The sequence below is a fragment of the Electrona antarctica genome (assembly GCF_951216825.1).
Source record: "Electrona antarctica genome assembly, chromosome: 10".
Lineage (NCBI taxonomy): Eukaryota > Metazoa > Chordata > Actinopteri > Myctophiformes > Myctophidae > Electrona > Electrona antarctica.
The window spans coordinates 27046080-27069731 of NC_136791.1; the positions used below are offsets into that span (position 1 = coordinate 27046080).

At 44.0% G+C, this 23652-nt stretch overlaps 1 protein-coding gene across 3 annotated transcripts in view; it reads left to right on the forward strand.

Annotated features, from left to right (window-relative positions):
• The window catches only part of hps1 (HPS1 biogenesis of lysosomal organelles complex 3 subunit 1), a 40988-nt gene that overhangs the window by 8825 nt on the left and 8511 nt on the right, over window positions 1–23652 (forward strand). For all 3 annotated transcript variants that reach the window (XM_079513371.1, XM_079513370.1, XM_079513369.1), the window contains exons 4-13: window positions 1631–1773; window positions 2291–2399; window positions 3105–3265; window positions 5944–6046; window positions 7183–7273; window positions 8643–8698; window positions 16084–16251; window positions 17918–18097; window positions 21265–21341; window positions 22241–22384. In XM_079513371.1, coding sequence (XP_079369497.1) covers window positions 1631–1773; window positions 2291–2399; window positions 3105–3265; window positions 5944–6046; window positions 7183–7273; window positions 8643–8698; window positions 16084–16251; window positions 17918–18097; window positions 21265–21341; window positions 22241–22384 — 1232 coding nt within the window. The remainder of the gene's footprint in view (window positions 1–1630; window positions 1774–2290; window positions 2400–3104; window positions 3266–5943; window positions 6047–7182; window positions 7274–8642; window positions 8699–16083; window positions 16252–17917; window positions 18098–21264; window positions 21342–22240; window positions 22385–23652) is intronic.

Consider the following 23652-nt stretch of genomic DNA (forward strand, 5'->3'; position numbering starts at 1 on the left):
TCCAGGAATATACCAGCTGAAAAGTTTACAAATATTTAGTCGGGCAGAAACCTCTTATCTCGTGTGTGTGTGTGTGTGTGTGTGTGTGTGTGTGTGTGTGTGTGTGTGTGTGTGTGTGTGTGTGTGTGTGTGTGTGTGTGTGTGTGTGTGTGTGTGTGTGTGTGTGTGTGTGTGTGTGTGTGTGTGTGTGTGTGTGTGTGTGTGTGTGTGTGTGTGTGTGTGCCCCTCCCCCCGTAAATGAACGCCCTACATCCATGACTCACTCCCCCCCCCCATCTCCTCTCCCCATTTCCTGTCGGCCTACTTACTGTCTATCCTATAAAAAAATAAAGGCGAAAGCCACACAAAAAAACATTATTTTTTTTTTATGTACGCCCTACATGAAAGCATCAAGAGCAGCTGATCGACGAGATCGAAACTGCTTTTGATGCTTTTGAATTTGAATCCTGATTAACAGCGGAGCCTCATTTATATCATGTGGTGTGTGTGTGTGTGCGTGTGTGTGTGTGTGCTCGCGCGCGCGTGCGCAAGTGTGTCAGGGCAAGCTTTGTCCGACTGCACCGCATGACGTGAATGCTGTCAACGTACGGTACAGTCGTACACTGGTTCACTTCCTCTTCTCGCTGCCCATTATATGATCCTTTAGATTGTAAAGGGGTGGGAAAAAAACATATATTGATGTCAATAAAACTCACAATGCTTGACATGGATGAGATGCAAAAAATGTGTGACTGTGAGTCTGTGACCATTTAATGTGCCGTTGCATTCATCCCCCCTCCATTTGTACACTCTCAGAGTTACAGACCCTAAGGGTCCATTTGGTTCCAAACTATCATTTAACTAGAGACCCCCTGGAACTCCCTCAAGGACCCCTGGGGGGAACTCCCTCAAGGACCCCTGGGGGTCCCCGGACCCCACTTTGGGAACCACTGCACTACACAACACATACTGAATGTAAAGATATGCTTACATACACTTCCTGTAATCTGTACACATGTACATAATATTTGCAAGTAGGACCCATGTGCACAGAACCGACTTAAACCCTATTCTATTCTGGTATCGTGCAAAAACAGCCGACCTACAAGCTCAGAACCTGTCGCTGAGGTTGTACATTTGCTATTTTCGCTATGCTTGAAAATGTCTCTGATCTTTGTGACGTTTTTGAACATTTTCTCCTATAATGAAGAATAGAATATTGCCCAGAATAGAGACTCCATGCAGGGTTGATGTGGTGAATTGTACACATTTAGCCTTTCCTTTAACAATAATTGTTATTCTTAATGATTTGTCTTGCTGTCAGTGCTGCTACGATGTTGCAAACCAAATGTGTACTCGTGAGATAACAAAATCTGTCTGTCGGGTGGAAACCTAATTATGTCCAAAACTGTTCATTTTCACGATTGAAGTATAGCGGATCGACAAGCTCAAAATGCGTCACTTTGCGCAGTGTTTCAAGCTTGTAGATCTGCTATTTTTTAATTTGATTTAAAAAAAAAACTCCACCAAGTTAAAATATGGAGATAAGAGGTTTCTGCCCGACGCCAGTGAAATAGAATCTTGAATCTAGATTTTTTTTTTAAAGTAAAATTTGGTGAGTGTCTATCCATTTATTTTGCTCCCGTCACAGTTTGACGAGTGTCTGTACATCGCTGTGAACGGCGACGGCGAGGAGGGAGAGGACGACCTGCGGAGGAAGATCTACGCGCTGAAGAAGATGATCGAGGTCCTCTTCGGCATGGTGACCCTCAGCAGCAACCTCCTCAGGAGAGAGTGCGTTGAGCCGCAACGCACGCATGACATGATTATTAGCCCATTTTGACCTGAGGACGATTCCAAATCATTCTGAAAAACCTATGTTTCTATGTCAGTCGTTCTCAAACATTTTCATGTCAAGGACCCCCAAGATTATATGTAATTGGCCGCCGACCCCCATCTGAAAATATGTTGTTGCAGGGACAGTCCAGTGTGACTCCTGACGTGCTCTATAGAGGCTATGCGCGTGTTCATCATCGTACGCGGAAGGTATGCCGGAACGCATACTGAGTGGCAAAAAAACAACTTTCTGGCCTTGACAGACCATACAACCAAACAGAAAAAGTCCCATCTGATTGCATTAAATGACGTAAAACTCAACAACATTGCAGTTGTACGGAAACCTTGAATTATACTCCTATCTGCAAAGTGTTTGTTTCATAAAAATCCACCATAGAAATGTTATGAGCTACTTTTCTGTCAAGAGATTCTGTGCAGTTGATTTTATTTCTAAGTGTTTGCTGTTGTTGGCCAGACTGCGCCCTCAGGACACAGAGCAGAGGACCAGGCTGTGGAAACATCTGCAGGGCCTGCTGGAGACCTACAGCCACCTCCGTGCCAATGACCAGAGCTTCTTAGTGGAGGTAATGACCACAGCTTCTTAGTGGAGGTAATGACCACAGCTTCTTAGTGGAGGTAATGACCACAGCTTCTTAGTGGAGGTAATGACACAGCTTCTTAGTGGAGGTAATGACCACAGCTTCTTAGTGGAGGTAATGACCACAGCTTCTTAGTGGAGGTAATGACCACAGCTTCTTAGTGGAGGTAATGACCACAGCTTCTTAGTGGAGGTAATGACACAGCTTCTTATTGGAGGTAATGACCACAGCTTCTTAGTGGAGGTAATGACCACAGCTTCTTAGTGGAGGTAATGACACAGCTTCTTAGTAGTGCTAGTCCACACATACTGTATACAGAGAATCCTGAACCTTAATGGAGTAGTTCACACACAAAATTACTTGTTATTTTCTATCAATTACACACCCCATGAAGCCTTGAATTCATTACGATTATTATTTTTTAGTTTTTGTCTCACTCCTGAGCCAATAATCAATAGGAGACTCACTACGAGATTTCTTTGAGTAGCCTCTGCAGGTCATCAAATTCTGAAGGGTCTTAAATGTCCTTAAATTGTCACTTTACTGTCATCTGGGGACCCCTCCCCCCAAAATAAATCACACGAGGACCCCCCTGTGGGTCCTCTGTCCTGACCCACATGCACAGATTGAGAACCACTGCCCTTTAATGAATGTATATATTCTCCCCTCGTTCCTCTGGCCTCCCGTCAGGCAGTGGAGCGGCTGATCCACCCCACGCTGTGCGAGCAGTGCATCGAGTTCCTGGAGCGACGCTTGGTGCAGCAGCTCAACAGCAGCGGCGAGCGGGCAGGAGAGGAGGTTCTGCACGCCTTCATCCTGGTGCACACCAAGCTGCTGGCCTTCTACTCCAGGTATAGTCCTCACCCTAACCCTTCTACTCCAGGTATAGTCCTCACCCTAACCATTCTACTACCAGATATAGTCCTCACCCTAACCATTCTACTCCAGGTATAGTCCTCACCCTAACCCTTCTACTCCAGGTATAGTCCTCACCCTAACCCTTCTACTCCAGGTATAGTCCTCACCCTAACCATTCTACTCCAGGTATAGTCCTCACCCTAACCATTCTACTCCATGTATAGTCCTCACCCTAACCATTCTACTACCAGGTAGTACTCACCCTAACCAGTGGTGTAAAGGTGGTTGCACACTGGACGCGTTTTTCGGAAAACCGATCGGTCGGTGTGTGGGGACCTTAATGGTGATATTTGTTTCGGTACCACAGAACGTCACGTGCACGCACGTGCACTCGCGTGCACGCGCCTACATACATGTGTGCATCACGGCATGAGCACAGAACAGCTCAACCAGGTGCTCAGGAGATGTGCAGGTATACAAAAATAGTAGGAAGGTGCTCCTGGGATCAATCGGGATAACACATCTATAGAAAAAAAGCAGAGATCCGGGCACACTTAATAGTTAAAAAGGAGGAAAACTAAACCAAAACAATTGTGACGTGCATGCGTGCGCAGGTACGGAGCGGAACAGAGAAGACGAAAATCAACTTTAGATTTTTGTGGACTAACATCACATGATTTTAAGTTGACTAAAACTAGACTCAAACTAAAACATTTCAGATGTCTAAAACTAAATGGAATTTTACTCAAAAGACTATGACTAAAACTAACAGTGACAGATTTGGACAGCGAATGTAAATTCGCTGTCAAAATCAACACTGCCAGGCAGTCATCATGGCAGATGTTTCAACACAGCATTTACTTTCACTGCAGGTGTAGTATTGCTCTTTCCAGCAACTTGTCTTGTAAATGTGAAATTCCTTGTTGGAATGTCCCGGCGCGTTATTCCAGAGGTGTAGCCTGAACATGTTTTTCTTTTATCTTGCCATTCCCTATGCAAAGGTTAACCAAGTACTACAGAACAGTTTGAATTCCTTTCACGGACGGATACCGAACAATCTATTTGGAAAACGTTGTACTGTATATCTATCGTTGCTGCCGGGCAGAAACCTCTTATGTCAGTTTTCTAACTTTGTGTGTTTTTTGGTAAATAAAAAAAAAAGTTTAATTACGAAAAAGTTTGGGTTAATGTATAACCTTTGGGTTTCCAGAACTCGGGGTTCATACAAACATCTGAGATTGTACTGTAGAGCTGCTATTTTCGTTGAATGCCCCCCCCCCCCCCCCCCCCCAAATACTGTATAGATCAAGTGGTGGAGAGAGGAGGACCCACCCGCTGCGATGCTGCCTTTGGCTAACGGCACTAACTAGCGCTGTAACTGACTGATATGCAGCGCTGTGGGTGTCTGGCAACCAGTTGCCAAAAATCTTCCCATGTCAAATTGAAAGACAAAATAAGTCATGCTTCACGATGTTCATTATTCCAACAACAGTAGATCAAACAAGCTTTGTTATGCAAGTCTGGCAAGCGAAAGGGTGCCCCCCTGTAGCTCTGGAACTCTGTTCTATGTCTGTTAAATCCAGCTGAAACAGTCAAATTCTTTCTTTTTTCTGAACATATTGTAGCATCAAAAATGTAAAAAGGTTGAAAAAAGTAGTGGCTTCTCACATGAAAAGCAGATGGATACTATGACCTTTGAATGCATTCACGTACTGTAACACAGTGAAATGGAGAGCTCATTACTCACTGAACAAATGTATTGCTGAACTATCTGACATGGTAATGTATATCTTTCTGTGCATGGCATTAGAGGGCATATCTTTCTGTGCCAGGAGGTATGAACTCACTCTACTGAGTGCTGTCGTTCTAATTTAGTAGTTTGCAACCCTTTTTTTTTTTTTTAAAGCTCTGCACCACTAACGGTTTTGCCGCGCATTGACAAGGTTTTATCGCGCAGAACCCTTATTTTGAAGAGCCAAATATCCGTAACCGGATGTTAAATGACAAAATGCTGTTTGTGGTGTCTTGACCGGTTGTTTTTCTCTCGGTCGGTGGTGGTAAACCCCGACCGCAAGTATCGCAGCGCCTGCTGTCGGCCGTTGAAAAACCTTGTTTTCACCAGAAACTACATTCATTGTGCCGATTTGGAGATACAGGCCTTTGAAAGCAGCACATAGAGTGCAAGTGGATGCACGCGCAACTTCAAAATGGCCCACTTTGACTGTTATGCTAACGAGCGGCAGCTAACGATTCGATCGGATCAAAACATGGATTAAAGAATATAAACCGAAGTATATCGAAATGAAACAACATTGACTATGTATCGTATCGTTTTGCAATGGAAATAATCGGTATCGAATCGTTTTGCTATGCAATTAATCGATTGTATGAATACTACATGTTTTTGTGTGGTATTTAGCCATTTTTAGAAGAAAAATGAAAAAGAGGGGTTTAATGACTTAATTAAAAAAATGTCAATGTATTTTAAATAGTTACTGTATCGATTTCAAATGATTGTATCGTATCGCCATAATGAACCGATATCGTCCATGTATCGCATCGTCAACCATGTATCGTGATATCGTATCGCTGTTAAAATGTATCGTTACACCCCTAACTACTATACAGTGACGTTTAGTGAACCAGTGTGTTTGCGTCTCTTCCTGCCCAGTCGGAATGCCAGCACGCTGACCACCTCTGACCTGCTGGCCCTCATCATAATGGTCCAGAACATGTATCCCAGCAACATGGACCTGGACGACCCTGGCACCGAGGTAGGTCTCACTCACTTCTGACAGTTTTCTGAAGTGAAATCCCAGTGGTTATCAGTGGTGCTCAATATTTCATGCCTCCGACCCCCATCTGAAAATATGTTGTTCCAGGAACCCCCCCAGAAGCATAGATTTGAGTTAAAAACGTTATAAAATATATATTCCAAATTTGCGCCACATTTTCACGATTTTTCAAAAATAGCAGACCTACAAGCGCGCCGCTATGAGCTTGTAGATCTGCTATTTTTCAATAGCTAAATTATAACATAATGTTCAAAACGCCAAAAGGGGTCCCTGCCGAAACGGTTGTCACCTCATCACCTAACAACTGGAGTCTGAACAGGCCTTAAATAGACCAAGTTAAGGGGGAGGCGTCCTGTGGCACTGAGTGAGTTAATATAATTATAGGGCTGTCTGTCACCATTATGCCATTTCAATTGTCATACAAATAATTGCGATTGACAATTTTAAATACTATTTTGTCGTTGAACACTGGAACACAATTATTATGAATAAAATGAATAAAAATCTGTTTGGCCTAAACCTTAAATATACAAATAAATTACTGGCATATGTATTTGCTTCATACTTTAAAAAAAACGACTAGTAGTGAAATACATCCCGTCTACATCACAACGTGATGTGAGCTTGTAGATCTACTATTTCAACAGGAAAATGATTATGCCTATGTACAACGTGCACTACATATGAATAAGGTGTGTGTGTGTGTGTGTGTGTGTAGATAGATAGATAGATCTGTATTGTCATTGCTTGCATGAAACAACGAAATTCAGTTTAGAGCTTCACCACTGGCATACAAATAAATAACCATACTGTCTACAATAACCCAAGTGCAATAGTGCTGGTGCAATGTAATAGTGCAAAGTCCAAAGTGCAGTGCTAGATAGATGTGTGTGTGTGTGTGTGTGTGTGTGTGTGTGTGTGTGTGTGTGTGTGTGTGTGTGTGTGTGTGTGTGTGTGTGTGTGTGTGTGTGTGTGTGTGTGTGTGTGTGTGTGTGTGTGTGTGTGTGTGTGTGTGTGTGTGTGTGTGTGTGTGTGTGTGTGTGTGTGTGTGTGTGTGTGTGTGTGTGTGTGTGTGTGTGTGTGTGTGTGTGTGTGTGTGTGTGTGTGTGGTATAGGATGTGGAGAGCACCTGTGGTTCAGGTCCTGATATCTTCTACACCCCAGAGCCCTCCCCCACTGGTGGTTCACTCCCGTCAAATAGTTCAGGTACACTTTGACTGGTGTGTGTGCGTGCATGACTGTGCGTGGTGTGTCAGAATCAACTTTATTTCCACAGGTTTTCAGGTGTGAGAGTTGTTTTTGTGCCAGCTCTCCGTCGTTTTTGTTATTTCCATGAAAGGGAGGAAGGAGGGGGGCAAGGGGAAGAGAGAGATATCAATAAAAGCAACAATTTATCTACATATTTGCACAGTACCTGACGTACAGTAAGATAAAGATGTGTTAGCATAGCAGCAGATACTGTACATGATATGCTATGAGACGGCAATAGCTGAGTGGCTAGTGAGTCCGCCTGGGGAGCCAGACCACCTACAGCAGATACGATTCCAGGCAAGGTTAGCAATATGTCGATGTGTGTCCCTGAGGAAGACCCGAGCACCGTAGAATGGCTGCTTACTACTCCTAGTTGTTATTCATCCATCCATCTATCCATCTTCAACCGCTTATCTTTTGTCGGGTCACGGGGGCAACCAGAGCGCTCCAGACTTCCTTCTCCAGAGCAACATTAGTAGCTTTCTCCTGGCCAGTGTGGCGATGTAATCCCTCCACCTCATCCTTGGTCTGCCCCGGGGTCTCCTCCCAGTGGGATGTGCATCGAGGACCTCCCTAGGGAGACGCTCGAGAGGCATCCTATAACCAGATGCCCGAAACACCTAAGCTGGCTCCTTTCCAGGCGAAGAAGCAGCGACTCTGCTCTCTCATGTGACTGAACTTCTCACCCTATCTCTAAGGGAGATGCCAGCCACCCGTCTGAGAAAACTCCTAGTTGTTATGGGATGGTTAAATAAATGGACGAATAAGACCTATGTGCATATATACACAGTCAATCTAAGATTTGACCCAAAATAAATTGCAAAAGTAATCGTTCAAGGTTGTTTTTTTTATGATCCTTAAAATAGAGTATTATATAAATTGTGGATCATGGTAAATTCAGGGGTTGAAAGTTGGAGTACCATTAAAAACCTATAATTATGCTTTAAGAAGCATGTAATGTGTCAAACTAGGGTGTTTTCGTCATTCTGAATCCATGCCAAGCATTAGTTTTGCATGAAAAACACTCCTTGGGCTAAAAACGGCCATAGCCTCGTGCCCAAATATGATGAGGACAGCACATTTGGGCACATTTGGGCAAGTGGCTATGGCCTAATTGAGCCAAAAGAGGTTTGAGACACATTGTGAGCTTTTCTTGGGGCTATTTTCACTACTTTTGTGCTCTTATGCGACACACTAGGGCGTTAATTAATTCATTTTAAAAAAAATAACATAAAAATGAAAAATGAAATATGGAGATGCAAGGTTTCTGCCCGACTGCAACCATATGCAAGTCGTAGTGACTCACTTCTCTCCATGTCCTCAGATCGGCCAGAGATGTTGGGCACTCCTCTGTTTGAATTTGTGGATCCAGACATACAGGTACGGTGCCATTCAAAGCCTGCTGTTAGTGTTAGTCTTTGATCTAAAATATGTGAACAAAGAATAGTTTAACAATCTTTAACACTAGCACGTCGGAGCGGTCTTTCTGACCGATTTTGACATTTTGAAGTGGATTTTCTTTGCCCATGAAGTCCTGAGAAAGTTCCCCTTGCATGACGTTTTCTAAATGTTCGATTCAAATCATCTGTTTTTTTCTCCATCTGAAGCGTTTTGTAAATATGATTTTAGACATGCTTATACCTACTATGACTGAACTTTTTCGGTCACATTGACCGTCCTCACCCTTTCTCCCCCCGCAAGCAGTGAAGTTTCACACCTCCCGACAGCTGGAGACGGCATTGTTCAAGCCAATGGTTCATTTGCATTTCAACTGCCACATGTAGGCAAACTTACATTACGAATGTACTCACAGCATAGACTAAATGTGGTTTTAGAGGTTATATTTGTTATATGCGGTTTGCAGAAATAACAACCCGAAACGGAAAAAATATATATGGTGAAATATGGTGTGTTGACTGACTGGCGTATTGTTTCCACCAAGCGCATAGCTCAATAGATATAAATAAATGTTGACTGTACACGCCATCTTTATTGCATAATTATGTAAGGTGGTGATGATACAAATAAATCAATTATCCTGGAATAATAAAGTTTATAGCTTGGTCTGTTTGACCCGACCGACATTTCCTTTCCTTGGAGCGAGAATGCTTGCCGATGCGCGATTCCAAATAAAAATGACAGTGTTTGAAATCAGTCCAACCCGATAGACGTCCCGAATGTTTTGTCAGTGAAAAGATAACAGTTCTGTCCGTCCTTCTTTGCCTGTAAACTTTTCTGCACGCGCCCAGTGGAACTGATTTTCACGCATCACGGCTCTCTTTTTTTTCTCTCTCCCTCTCTCCAGAGAGGGAGAGAATTACAATTTACAATTTACAATTTACAATTTAGGCATTTAGCAGACGCTCTTAATCCAGAGCAATTTACATTAGGCAAGAACAAAAGTATGGGAATACATCACATATATAAAATGCATTTATCAAGAAACATGCGTAAGCTAGGAACGTAACTAGAACATATCTATATAATGACACTATACATATTAAATATACATATATACTATACTATGCTATACATATGTACTATGATGTGCTATGACTACATACAATGCAATTATTGTGCTGTCTACATGACATGCTATAAGTCTGTTTCAAATGCTATCTAAGTCTAAAAAGTGCTATCTAAGGGGGTAGGATAAGTGCTATGGGCCATGATGGAGTCTGAAAAGGTGGGTCTTCAGACTAGAGTTCTCATTTTCTGCCCGAACCCGGCCCGGCCCGACCCGGCCCGACATTTTCGGGCCGGGTCGGGCCCAAAACATTATGTTAATTAGTCGGGCTGGGCCGAGCCTCGGGCTCTGTGATTTTCCGTGATTTTTTCTTTTTTCAAGAATGTTGTTTAGCAATTCTGTTATTTGTGTAATGTGTAGGCTACAAGTATGTATTTTATTATAAAGAGGGCTGCGCTATTCACTTAATTGTGACAGGAGGAAGACGGAGGAGTGGAGGCGGGGGGCTTGTATTACTGACTGCGCGCAGGCATGAGCAGAGAGAAGTGAACGGTGGGGTGGTTGTTTATACCGCTGGCTGGCCTCTGGTTTGCGGCGCACCAAATGAGTTTCACTTCATATGCTAAATGTTTTATAAATCAATCGGATTATCACACGCTATCGTGTGACTGCAACATGACGAAAACAGTTGCACTGAGCCATCTCGTTAAACCCAGCTGGCTGCGATGAATAACCTAATCAGATTCATTATGCCTAATCAACGTCATATAGTCACCAACCGATCCATACAATTCTGTAGTGTATGATGACCACGCAATGTTACAGTCCACTGCAGGCTACAGGCTATTTGATTTCCAAAATGATTAGTATTATAACTGCCGTCCCTCGGTGCGGTGGCGCTCCTCGTTATATGTGCCCGATTTAAAATAACAGATCTCTAAGCTGTCGAGACACGCCATGAGCGGGTGCGTGGATGGTTTGTAAACTTTGTAGGCTGTTTGTTCTTTTGGACAGCGAACGGGGACGATACTTGGGGTCTTGGACATATAGATGCTTCACTTCAGAGGAAACTAAGGGGAGCTACTCACCACCACTGGAAATGGAATCCATTAGAATGTTATGGAAATTGTACATCTAAGTCTAACGTGAGCTACATAAATCCTTTATTTCGTCGATAAGTCCATTGAACTCCGTTCTCACTCTCACACAGACACACACTGAACCACTGACGGCGCGCGCCGCTGCGCTGGCCATGCATTAAAGTGGCGTTCTTTTTTTCCCCCTTTTTTTTTGTCGGGCTTTATAGGGCTTCGGGTCTAACATTATGGTAATCTTTAGGGTCGGGCCGAGCTTCGGGCTGACCCAGTTAGGGCCGGGCCGTGCCGGGCTTCACATTTCGGGCCCGATGAGAACTCTACTTCAGACTACGGCGGAAGATTGGGAGTGATGCTGCAGTTCTGATTGCAACGGGGAGTGCATTCCACAGTTTTGGGGCCAGAAGGGAGAAGAGTTTGGGACGTGTGGAGCGTTGTCCCGGCGTTTTTAGTGAGGGTACTTCCAGCTTTCCTGCGTTGGCTGATCTGAGTGCGCGGGAGGGTTTGTAGGGTTCAATCATGCTTGCAAGATATGGGGGAGCCATACCTTTGGTTGCTTTGAATGCCAGCATCAGAGTTTTGTATTCTGTGCGGGCAGCGACTGGGAGCCAGTGCAGGGAGCGGAGCAGGGGGGAGACATGTGAGAATTTTGGCTGGTTGAAGACCAGACGAGCTGCGGCGTTTTGGATCAGTTGGAGAGGCTTAAGTGCACATGCCGGTAGGCCAGTAAGGAGCGAATTACAATAGTCAAGTTTTGACAAGACTGTTGTCTGGATTAGGAGCTGGGCTGATTCCTGGGTGAGGAACGGTCTAATTCGTCGTATGTTATAGAGTGTGAACCTACAGGATCGAGTGACAGCTGTGATGTGAGTTTTAAACGAGAGCTGACTGTCCAGGACAACACCAAGGTTCCTGGCTGTTGGGACAGACGTTACCAGGGCGTTGTCTACGGAAATAGTTAGCTCCCGCATAGGGCAGGACTTAGCTGGGAAGAAGAGAAGCTCAGTCTTGTCTGGGTTCAGCTTGAGGTGGTTGGAGGACATCCACTGTGAGATGTCAGCCAGGCATGCAGTGATGCGCTCTTCCACCTGAGTGGCAGAGGGGGGGGAAGGATAGAAACAGTTGTGTGTCATCGGCATAGCAGTGATAGGATATATTGTGAGCAGAGATGATAGTGCCAAGGGATTTGGTGTACAGTGAGAAAAGGAGCGGACCAAGTACAGATCCCTGTGGGACCCCAGTTTGGAGGGTTCGGGGGGATGATAGCAGACCTTTCCAGGAAACCTGGTAGGTCCGGTCGGTGAGATAAGAAGAGAACCACTTTAGTGCTGTCCCGCCGATGCCTAGATCCGCTAGGGTGTCTAGGAGCAGCTGGTGGTTCACTGTGTCAAATGCCGCCGATAGGTCTAGGAGAATCAGGACAGCAGAGTGGGAAGCAGCCTGGGCAGCATGTAGTGCTTCTGTGACTGCCAGCAGGGCAGTTTCTGTGGAGTGTGCCTTCTTGAATCCTGATTGGTTGGGATCCAGCAGGTTGTTCTGTGAGAGATGGAGAGAGAGCTGGTTGGAGACAACACGTTCAATGCTTTTAGACAGAAATGAAAGGAGTGATACCGGTCTGTAGTTCTTGACATCTGAGGGGTCAAGGGTTGGTTTTTTGAGGAGTGGAGTTACTCTGGCTGACTTGAGGGCAGATGGGAAGCAGCCTGAGGTTACTGAGGTGTTGATGATGGAGGTGATGAAGGGGAGCAGATCAGGTGCGATGGTCTGGAAGATTGGAGACGGGACAGGGTCGAGAGGACAGGTGGTAGGTCTAGTGGATGTCACTAGTTGTAGGACCTCGTCTGGGGAAAGAGGAGAGAAAGAAGACATGCATGGTAAGTTGGGGTTAGTGTTGGTTGAGTCAGATGCCACTTTATGGGGGAGGGGGGGAAAGGAGCTGCTGATATCGTCAACCTTCTTCTCAAAGTAGTTGACAAAAACATCAGCAGTGAGGGATGCAGGTTGAGTGGGGGGAGGGGGCTTAAGGAGGGAGGAGAAAGTGGAGAAGAGTTTCCTTGGGTTAGAAGTACAGGATTGGATTTTGGTGTGGTAGAAAGAGGTTTTAGCAGTGGTTAGTGAGAGGGAGAAGGCAGAGAGGAGTGAGTGAAAGTGGGAAAGGTCATCAGGTAGCTTTGTCTTGTGCCACCTTCTTTCGGCTGCCCTTAGAGGTGTTCGTTCAGATCTGAGAGTTTCAGATAACCAGGGAGCCGGTGGACATGAGCGAGCTGGCCTGGATGAGAGCGGGCAGTGTTGGTCGAATGCCGATGAGATAGAGGAGAGGAAGGATGAGGTTGCAGTGTTAGGTGAGAGAGAGAGGAAGGACTCCAGGGAGGGTAGAGAGGAGAGAATAGAGGATGAGAGGGAGGAGGGGTTTAGGGACTTGAGATTGCATCGGGTGGTGGTGTTCGGAGGGTTAGTAGGTTTGGGCGGGAGGGTGGAGAGAGAGAGGGAGAAGGTTATGAAGTGGTGGTCAGACCTGATTAAGGGGGTAACAGAGAGTGTAGAGGGAGAGCAGGCTCTGGAGAACACAAGGTCCAAAACATTACCAGCCTTGTGAGTGGGAGGGGAGGGAGATAGGGAGAGGTCAAATGAGGCCAGAAGGGATGTAACGGGAAGATACTTCTCTGCTGTAGGTAGGTTGAAATCACCCAGTAGGATCAGAGGGGTGCCATTCTCCGGAAAGGAGCTGATCAGAGAATCTAGTTCTTCCAGGAAGTTCCCAAGGGTTCCTGGGGGGCGATAGAGCACAATGAGGGTTAGGGGGACTGGTTGTGATATTGAGATAGCATGAAATTCACATGTGGACAGAGAAAGGTGAGAGAGATTTAAGACACGGAAATTCCATTTGGGGGACATTAGTAGTCCTGTACCCCCCCCTGCACCTGTTGGGCGAGGGGTGTGGGTGAACTTGTGTGAAACAGAGAGGGCGGCGGGGGTAGCAGTGTTATCTGGTGTAATCCAGGTTTCAGTCAGAGCAAGGAAATGCAGAGACTTGAGGGAGGCGTGGCCTGAAATTAATTCCGGCATTTTCTTCTTGGTAGCTGCGTGGCAGTTCCAGAGGCCTCCCTCCACCACAATGTGGTGACTGGGTGAACGAGCTGGATATGTTCATGGATCCAAGTAACTGCCGGTGAGGTATGCGGAAGTGCATTTTAGATAACGCTGTAGCACTATTTGTGGCGGTGATGCGTCACATGACTTGATCTATCCTATGGTGTATATATAAACCGTGCTGCTATAAAACTTCTGCTACGGACCTCTCTGCTGGCACAATCAATCAAATATATATAAATTACATCGATCATAGGCAGTGGGTCTGTAAGGCTAGGCAAGGCTTAGCCTTCCCAAAAACCTACCCAATGGTAAAACAAAGTCGGACAGTGTCGGGAAAATAAACAATTGACAGTGTCAAAAATGACAATATATAACTAATGTCGTATTTCGTCTGACTCTGAGCAATGTGCCTGGCTCTGGCTGTTACAATAACGTGTGGTAGCCTATTTTATTGTCTCAATACAAAGTCGGACAGTGTTTGCTGCGCAAGGGTATTCAATATAGCACTCACATCGTCACTATAATTATAGTTTGGTAAACTGAAATGAAAAAGAAAAAATAACTTGAGTTGTCATGTCAGTTGAAACTGCTGCCTTGAATTAGTTGGAATGTAACATTTAGAAGACAATGGCAAGCCGTCAACGGGTGCAGGGAGGTGTGAAGATCATTAGACGAGTGGGGGAGAGAATGGCCAATCAAATCGCACGAAAAACACGGTCATCCTGACCGTTAGCCGTCATAGTAGTAGAGAATTTATTTCAGACATGCTAGTGTTAATAAGACCACACAACTGATGACATAATTCTAAGAAAAGCTATTGATTATCTATTAGCGATCCATTCTATCAGTTACTTTTTCGATGAATCGCATAATCAAGAAGCATATGTTTTGTTGTTGGAATACGTTTTTAACATTTTTTTTTTGTTTTGGCCAAAACAATTTTAATGATATCTTGAGAGACAAGAAACAACTTTCCTGGGGTTTTTATGTGGGTAATATATGTTTTTTTATTTTAGTATTTCCAAGTGTCCATGATGTCATGGACACTGGGCTCACTTACTTCCTGGACTACATGTTGTCTCAATAAGACTAGCCTGGAACTCACCTATGCTTTTTATGGCATAGGCAGCTCCCCAAGATCCGCCGGGAGAAACTATGCGCAGCTGCTAGACATGAGTCTAATTAATTAGAGCGATAGAGAGAGAGAGAAGAGTGTGTGTGTGTGTGTGTGCGTGTGTGTGTCAATTTAACAAAGGTGCAGACGATCAGAAATCAGCAGAGAGTGAGTGATGTTTGCACTACTCTATGCCGAATTGAAGTGGACTCGGACCCAGACTTTTTTTTTCTCCCTGCAGGAAATAAAAACGTCTGGGTTTCCGAGGCTACAATAAGACAGACCTCCCCCTATCCACAAGGAGGAGCAGTGCACCAAAGCGTTATTGGAATTGTAGTGCAGGAAGGAAGTGAACCCATGATGTCATGGACACTTTGAAATGCTAAAATATCTAAAAACACATATTACCCACATACAAACCCCAGGAAAGTGTTTCTTGTCTCCCAAGAAAAATAAGATCTGGCTGCAAAAGGGGTGAAGTGTTAGCCTGGATCCAGCACAAAGACCCCGCCCACTCTCTGAGTGGACTGCATCTCTTGGTCTGGTGTTGCACTGTGAACCTATAATTTCTTCGGTAGAAAAAAATATTATCCAATGAGAATCGGTGGTGGGGGGGTGGGTCTAACGAACAACCAATCAGCGCCGAGTCCCGTTTTCAGCGTCATCACGCAGCGCAACACACAGAGGGTTGAGGGAAATTCTAATCCCCTCCCCCTTGAAATCGCTCAGACAGGAGACAATGTCAGACTGAAGCTTCAAGAAAGCTACAGTCTGATAATCAGGCTAGTGAAGTGTCCCTTTAAGCCCTAGCTGATCTACAAGCTGACAAAGCGTCACATCATGACTCATCGTGAGCTTGTAGATCTGCTATTATCTGTCTTAAATAAAATAAAATAATATTTCCATTTTTTTCAAATATTGTTTTTTTATTTTTATAATCGATTAAAGTTGATTAGTTCGATAAACTTCTATATAATGCTCTCTTCTTTTTTTTAAGATGGCAGAAGACACCTTGCAGACTCTGGAAGCCCCGCCCCATGACCCTTTGATCCCGCGCAGAGTGTTCTTGGAGGTGTCACTCAAAGAGGGCCTCTATCCCATGATGCCTCACTCCATGTACTGCCTGCCACTGTGGCCCGGGATCACGCTGGTGCTGCTCACTAAGGTCTGTGGGCAGTGGTGGAAAGTAACTAAGTACTTTTACTTAAGTACAATTTTGAGGTATTTGTACTTTACTTGAGTATTTCCAATTTCCAGTACTTTTACTTCTACTCCACTACATCTCGGAGCCAAAATTTGTACTTTTACTCCTACAATTATTTTAAAACTTTAGTTACTAGTTACTTTGGCGATTTTAATTTTGATTAGAAAACATACATTAACCACTTCAACCCTATACATTTCGGCCATTTGAAAATAGCCGATCTGCTATTTTCAATAGATTTTGTACACATTTTGAACTTGTGAAATGGCACATTCTGCACAATGAGTACTTTTACTTTTAGTACTTTAAAAGTACAAAATTATCGGCATCAAAATGTACTTACTCAAGTACATTTTCAATTCCGTACTTTTACTTGAAACGACGTAGTTCTAAATTGCAGTATTGGTACTTTTACTTAAGTAAAACAATTGAGTACCTTTTCCACCACTGTTTGTGGGTAACATCCATAGAGTAATAAAAGGAGACCGAACCGGATCGTTAGCGCCTGCTATTCATTTCAATAGAAGTTGCTCAGTGGCGTTTTGAAGCACCCGGAAGACTGCCGGAAGTACAATTATAACGCGATGGCTCGAGCGAGGGGAAGTTTAGCCTCGCGCCCGGACCTCAAATTTGAGGTCCGGGCTGACGCACGTGACGTCATGAACGTCCTTCCACCTCCATGAAAGTGCTGCAAATTCCACTACTCGCCAGTAGGTAGTGGCAGCTTCAACGTTGGATAGCCTTACTGGGGGCTTGGTAACATCACACAACCCAAGCCCACGCCAGTGTTATACTTTTGACAGCAAATTTAGATTTAGTTTAGTCATCTCTAGCTGCAGTGTTGATTTCGTCAAACTAAAACTAAAACGTTCGTTGAGTACCTTTTTTCACTGACTAAAACTAAATGGAAACTAAATGAAAACTAAGCTATGATGACTAAAATATACTGACAATTTCGTCAGAAAAAAAATGTTAGGGAGGGACTAGTGGACAAGAGATCCAGTAGAAGTCATTTTACACTAGGTTGCATGCTGAAAATAGCCGATCTACAAACTGCGACGCGTTGTGAGCTTGTAGATCGGCTATTTTCAGCAAGTGTAAAACCAGTCATTACGACGGTATCAAACCCCGCCAAAATACATTTTAGTCGACTAAATCAACTGTAGATTTAGTCGATTCAAGAGACCATGACTACAACTAAAATCAAAATGTGCCGCCAAAAACAACACTGCTCTCTAAGATCGTCCTCAGACTATAGCCACCGAGTGGCGCGCTATGAGCTTGTAGGTCTGCTATTTTTTTTAAATCGTGAAAATGCAGCACAAATGTTTTAATATATATTCTTTTCATCGTAGGTTATCGCCAATTTTGAAATTGCACATGTGAAACAAAACCAGCGCTCCCCCATCTGTCTTTCAAAAAATGTACTTTCCTTGTTTCCTTTCATAGCCAGCAGAGGGCACACTTCAGTCATAGCAGCATTGGATTGTGTCTGTGTGTTGACATAAAACAGAGCTTTCTGGAGTATTTCAGTTATTAACATTCCATGGAAAATTCACAATGTCTTTGCTCGGTTCGGTTCAACGTTGACCTTTTGCTGTCTCTTTTGTTTTTGTTTGTTGCTCAGATTCCCAACAGTGCAGTGGCCATGTCCGTTTATATGTTCCTGGAAGTGTTCGCTAAGCTGGAGAAGCGTTTAAACGAGGGCCAGGCCGGGTCCGCTGCCTCCAAGGGTCAGCCTGCTTTGCACGAGATACGTAATAAACTGGACAAGTTCATCAAAGCCCTGGTCCCCAGCGATATACAGGTGTGTGTGTGTGTGTGTGTGTGTGTGTGTGTGTGTGTGTGTGTGTGTGTGTGTGTGTGTGTGTGTGTGTGTGTGTGTGTGTGTGTGTGTGTGTGTGTGAGTATAGTAGAATATTTGAGAAATATTATTATAATGACTAGAAAGGTGCAATTCTGGGAAGTTGCAAGTGTGGTTGCGCTGACGCGAGCCACGAGGAATCCGTAGCGAAATTAATTCCGTCTTGAATGCTTCATGTATTCGGTCTGTGAGAAGCCATTTGGTACACTTGTAATTCATGGGTTTATACGAGAATGTTTTGTTCTCGATGAATTCTGTCTGGCCATTTATATTACACTAGAGCAGGAGTGCCCAAAAGGTGGATGGTGATCTAACCAGTAGATCACAAAGGCTGTGCAGGTAGATCACATGGCATGCCACTAAAATGTCTATATAATTTAATATATATCTTTGGCATCTGCCACTTGAATTAAGGTGTCTTGATTGATTTGACATCAACAAGGGCCTGTCAGTTCAAACACACAATGCAGTGTTGCACACAAACATCAGTATAGCATTACAAAGTTACATACACAAAAAAACCCTACCAATTCCATTTCCCCTACTCTCTATTTCACATTCCAAGTGCATTTTCAGCAATGGTATAGTTTTTTTTGGGTCGGTAGATCTTGTTGAGCTGGTTATTTTGAACGTAGCAGAAAGTGTGGGCACCCCGTTGGGCACTTACGATGCAAGTTGTAAATGCATGCCCCACCCAGTTATTAGGTCTGTGTCCCTTTTATGCCCATATATGGAGTTCTTTGTCAGGCGTGCCCAAGTATGGAGTCTATGCAGATGTCAGAACATTTTTGTGATGTCAGAACAGGCCAGCTCCATATATGGAGCCTGGGGAGGGGCCCTGTCCAGAGCCCGGGCAGAGGCCTTTTGTGGCTGTCCTGGACAACCGTGGGTCCGACCAACTCGACACCTGGCACTGCACTCCACTTCCTGTGGGGATGTGGAACGCGTGTGTCAAATTTGAAGTCGGCGGGGCGAACGGTTCTCGAGTTACGTGGAAGACACACATACAGAGACTTGGCGCTTTTATAGATAGAAGACTCCTATTATGCCATTAGTAAATCAGTGTCAAACATATTCTAAAGAAAACCTGGACACTTGACATTCAGTAAATGATACGTAGCTTGCAGAGTTAGTTCAGTCAGATATACTTGAGGGGTTTCATGCCGTGCTCAAGGGTGCATACTATACTCAAGGTTACGTAATATAATATAACGTAATTATAACATATGCTGCAGGGCTACTTAAGCTCACTAGACTGAATGCTCTTCCTGTCTTCCTCTGCATATGGTTCCTGGTTGTTATGTGATGTTTTCTCCCACCACCACCCCAGCACCACCGGTGGGCTCTGTTATTTATGTTCCCCAAGGTTTTATTGTACATCTTTCTCCCTGCTCTTAATGTTTTATGATGGTGTTTAATCGCGCCAAGCAGGGAGAAAATGCAGCAGAGCCGAAAGCCAAGATAAATATCATATGCACACTTGTATTCTCATTCTATAATAAATATTGGTTACATCTATTTGTGAGTTATCTGACTGAACTGGGTATAATGATCAAAATAAGAGCATTATATAATGGTGTGTAAAAGAGAATCTAAAATGTGCCACGGACGAGATAAAGTCTTTGCCACGGACACATTTGTCTGTGTACGGACAATGTTGACCCCTGTGTGTGTGTGTGTGTGTGTGTGTGTGAACTGTGAATACTTCTGACCTGTTATTTACCTTGTATAGCCTGCTATACATGAGCTACGTAACACACTGGATAAGTTCATCAATGCCCTGGCCCCCAGCCACATACAGGTGTGTGAGTTCACAATAACAATATGCACGTGTTTGGGTTTCAAGCATCTACAGTAAATATGGTTGTGTGCATGTGTGTGGTGGCTGTGTGCATGTGCACATGTGATATGCCAAGCAGCCACCAAAAAAGTCATGTTAATTTTAATTTAATCATCATGAAATAATTCGTAGAAATTATACAGTGTATATATATATTTATTTATTTTCCCCCCTGCGAGTTTTACTAGTACTTTGGTGAAACAATCCGTTTTAACTGAGGAAGCGCACTCACAGCATGGTCAGTAGGACACTGTAAATAACTTTGATGATTAATTTATGTCCATAACAACGGACCTATAAGGACTACAGTTAACTACAACTAACAAAGTAAAGACAACTGCATAGAAATAATAAGCCCTTTTATTTAACTGAAATATAACTAAAAACGATAACTAATGGAAAGCGTATTGTGTGTTTGCAAAACTAACTAAAACAAACTATATTCAAGATAAATAAATTGTGCATAGTTTTTGTTTCTATGGTAAATGTATTTCATACATAAGCCTAGTTTTGTATATAGGATATGAAATCTACGGTATATCTTCCAATGTTTTAACTGTGATTACTTAAATCAGTGGTTTTCAACCAGTGGTCCTTGAGGTGGTTTCAGGTGGTCCCCAGCTAAATCATGGAGAGTTGGTAACCAAATGGACCCTTATTAGATCTTTAACTCTTGAAAGCGTGAAATGAAATGAACCCTTAAGGGTCCATTTGGTTTCATTTTACGCTCTCAAGAGTTAAATAATTGTTAAACATCTGCCCAAGTCTACACAAACAATAGGGAATGTAGAAGAATTGTCATTTTGATCAACGTTTGCCTGTTTAATCTCCTAGTCCTAATCAATAGAGCATTGGAACTGTGGACACACAAATCTTATCCAACGACAACAAAATATTCTTTCGTTTTTGGTCTAAGAGGTTAAATCTCATAAAATGGTGGTCCGTGGCTCAAACGCCGAATAAATAATTGACCTTGATATAAATATGAAAAGGGTTGAAAACCATTGACTTAAATTAAATTGGTGTTATTACACAATACTTTTTTGGAACTTTTTTTTTTAGTCTCACCTCACACTGGTATAGTATCTGGGACCTATATTACAATAGAAACTATTAAAATTAATAAAAACGGAACTACTAAGCCTTTAAAAAAACCCAATTAAACCTACTTTACAACTGAATTGATGGGAAAAACGAATTAACTAAAACAAAACCTTTTAAACAAAGGAAATAAAAAGGAATGTGTGTTTGTTTTTTTCTTCCTTGATAGTCGTCCCAGCTCCAGCATGCATGGACGGGGTTCAAGAACCAGGCATTCACCAGAGGAGGATCTGGCTTTAACAGAGAGTAAGTCTCACACTGCCCTCTTCTGGACACTGTGGTTCACATTGCTTTTTTTTGTGATAAATTTTAACAAGACACCTTTTACACAGAGAGAGAGAGAGATGAATACAAACACAAGCATGCATGATCTACATGAAGTACTACATATAAAAGGATACATAAAAGTATTTAAATTAAATCAAGATTCCATGTCTGGGAGCGAGAGAGAGAGAGAGAGACCCTGCTGGGTGAAATCGATGAACCGAGCTCGATGGTGTCAAACATCAGTCATCATCAGTGCCGGGATTCTGGGGTGCCGGAAAGACACAGAGCCTAGTCCCGCCACTTGCCAGAATTGTGCCTCCCAGTCCCGGCAGAGTAGTTCCGGAGTGGTTCCAACGGATTGTGTGGCCCTGGTCTTTCCCTAGTGGGTCTGATCGAGGGTGGCTACTGGAACGTAAGTCCGGACTTGATCACACCGGCTGAGTCACCCGAGTGAGGGGTATGATGTTCGTGAGACCCGAAACCCTGATGACCTTGGAATACATCACTAAGAATACGTCCCAGGTGCATCCATGCGATGTATTTTCGTTCTGCAATCCCTCATGTTGGCATGTCATGGGATTTTTTTCCCCGGCGGAAAATCACATCTCATTGTGGGCTTGTAGAGGGGGGGGGGGGGGGGGGCTTTTGCGGGAAAATAGCAGATCGACATTAAGCTCACTCACGCCCGTTGTGAGCTTGTCGATCGGCTATTTCCAGCTAAATCTTTCCCCCACGATGACAACGGAGCATACGCTAGCACAGAGCCCTGAGGGACTCCGCTGAACCATATGAATAGCATGGAACCATTTCCTGAGTGTATCTTTGAAATGGTTGTGTCTGTGTGTGTGTGTGTGCGTGCGTGTCTGTGCGTGCGTCAGGTTGATTCCGCTGTGCGTCAGCATGAAGACCGAGCTGTGCAGGGTGTACAGACAGTGCTTCCTCACGGAGAGCCATGCAGGGCCCCACGCCGCAGCGCAGCGCCTGTCCCCCGGACTGCAGGAGCGAGCGCAGGCGATGGTGCAGTGCGTATCAGACCCCCGCCCTCCCCCGTCTCTCTCTCCCCCCCCCCGCCCTCCCCCGTCTCTCTCCCCCCCCCCCCCGCCCTCCCCTGTCTCTCTCTCCCCACTGATTTCACCACTTCAACCCCATGTGGTAACGTACAACAAATTCAGGGTGTTTTTTTGATGGTCCTATGATTATACTAGAAACGAGAAACCACAGCTGTGGTTGTATGATAAAGGGGGGTTAGGGGAGGGGATGTTATTGTGATGTCACTATATTACTGTCATTTCGATTAGGCCTTTTCACCTGGGCCTCGATTGGGCCTTTTGACCTGGGCCTCGATTGGGCCTTTTGTGAAACCGAAAATACACAGGGAAGACATAGACATACAAAACAAAAAAGTGCAAAAATCACAGCACTCCATCTTTAGCTTGAGGAACCAGATATATAACGTGGTGCCACTTCTCCATTGAACTCAATGGACGCGGCCGCCATGTTCTATTCTGCTTTGAATGGTGTCTACGTTCTCCAAAGTACGTTAGATCCATTGATCGATAAAGGCGGAACACAATTTTCCCCACATTCTTTTTTTGGGGGGGGGGGGGGGGGGGGGGGGGGGGAATCTGAATTATTTTGCGGACCCCTGGCTATGCGTCGCAGACCCCACTTTGAGAACCATGGTTCTAGAGGGCCCATCTCCAGGAAAAGTTGTACAAAAAGTTGTGTTCTGAGCGCTTGTAGGCTGGCAATACGAGCAGATCTAGTACAGCGCCTTGAGGGATCCCGGTCAACGAAGTACAGTATGTAGGCTTTAAGTGGCTCAATCAAATTAAATGTATACTGCACATTTTGAACATTCAAATGCTTTAATGCACTAAATTGCATTAAAGGAAAGGGATGAAAAGTATGTAATGATAAAACAACAAAGCAGAGTCAAATGACTAAATTATTACGACTACATTTTGTTGGATAAAATACACTATGCTCGTCGTACTGAGTGACATACATTTTAGTAGCCTATTGGGCAGCATCCCTTGTAGCTCTGTTGTCTCTACAGCGTTTATTTGTGCAGACGTACCGCCTGAAAAGGAATGCTGCTGGGTCCTACTGCCCGAGGACAACAAATTGTCAGAAATAGTATTTATTGACTGTAAACTACATAAATGCATTTTCCGGTGCCTATGTCGTTTTGTTGCGAGTGTAGGGGGAAGACAGTGTTTAACAGTGTTTAGCGCAGTTGTCAAAAACACATTGGAAACACGTGGAATGGTTATTATTGTGACAAATT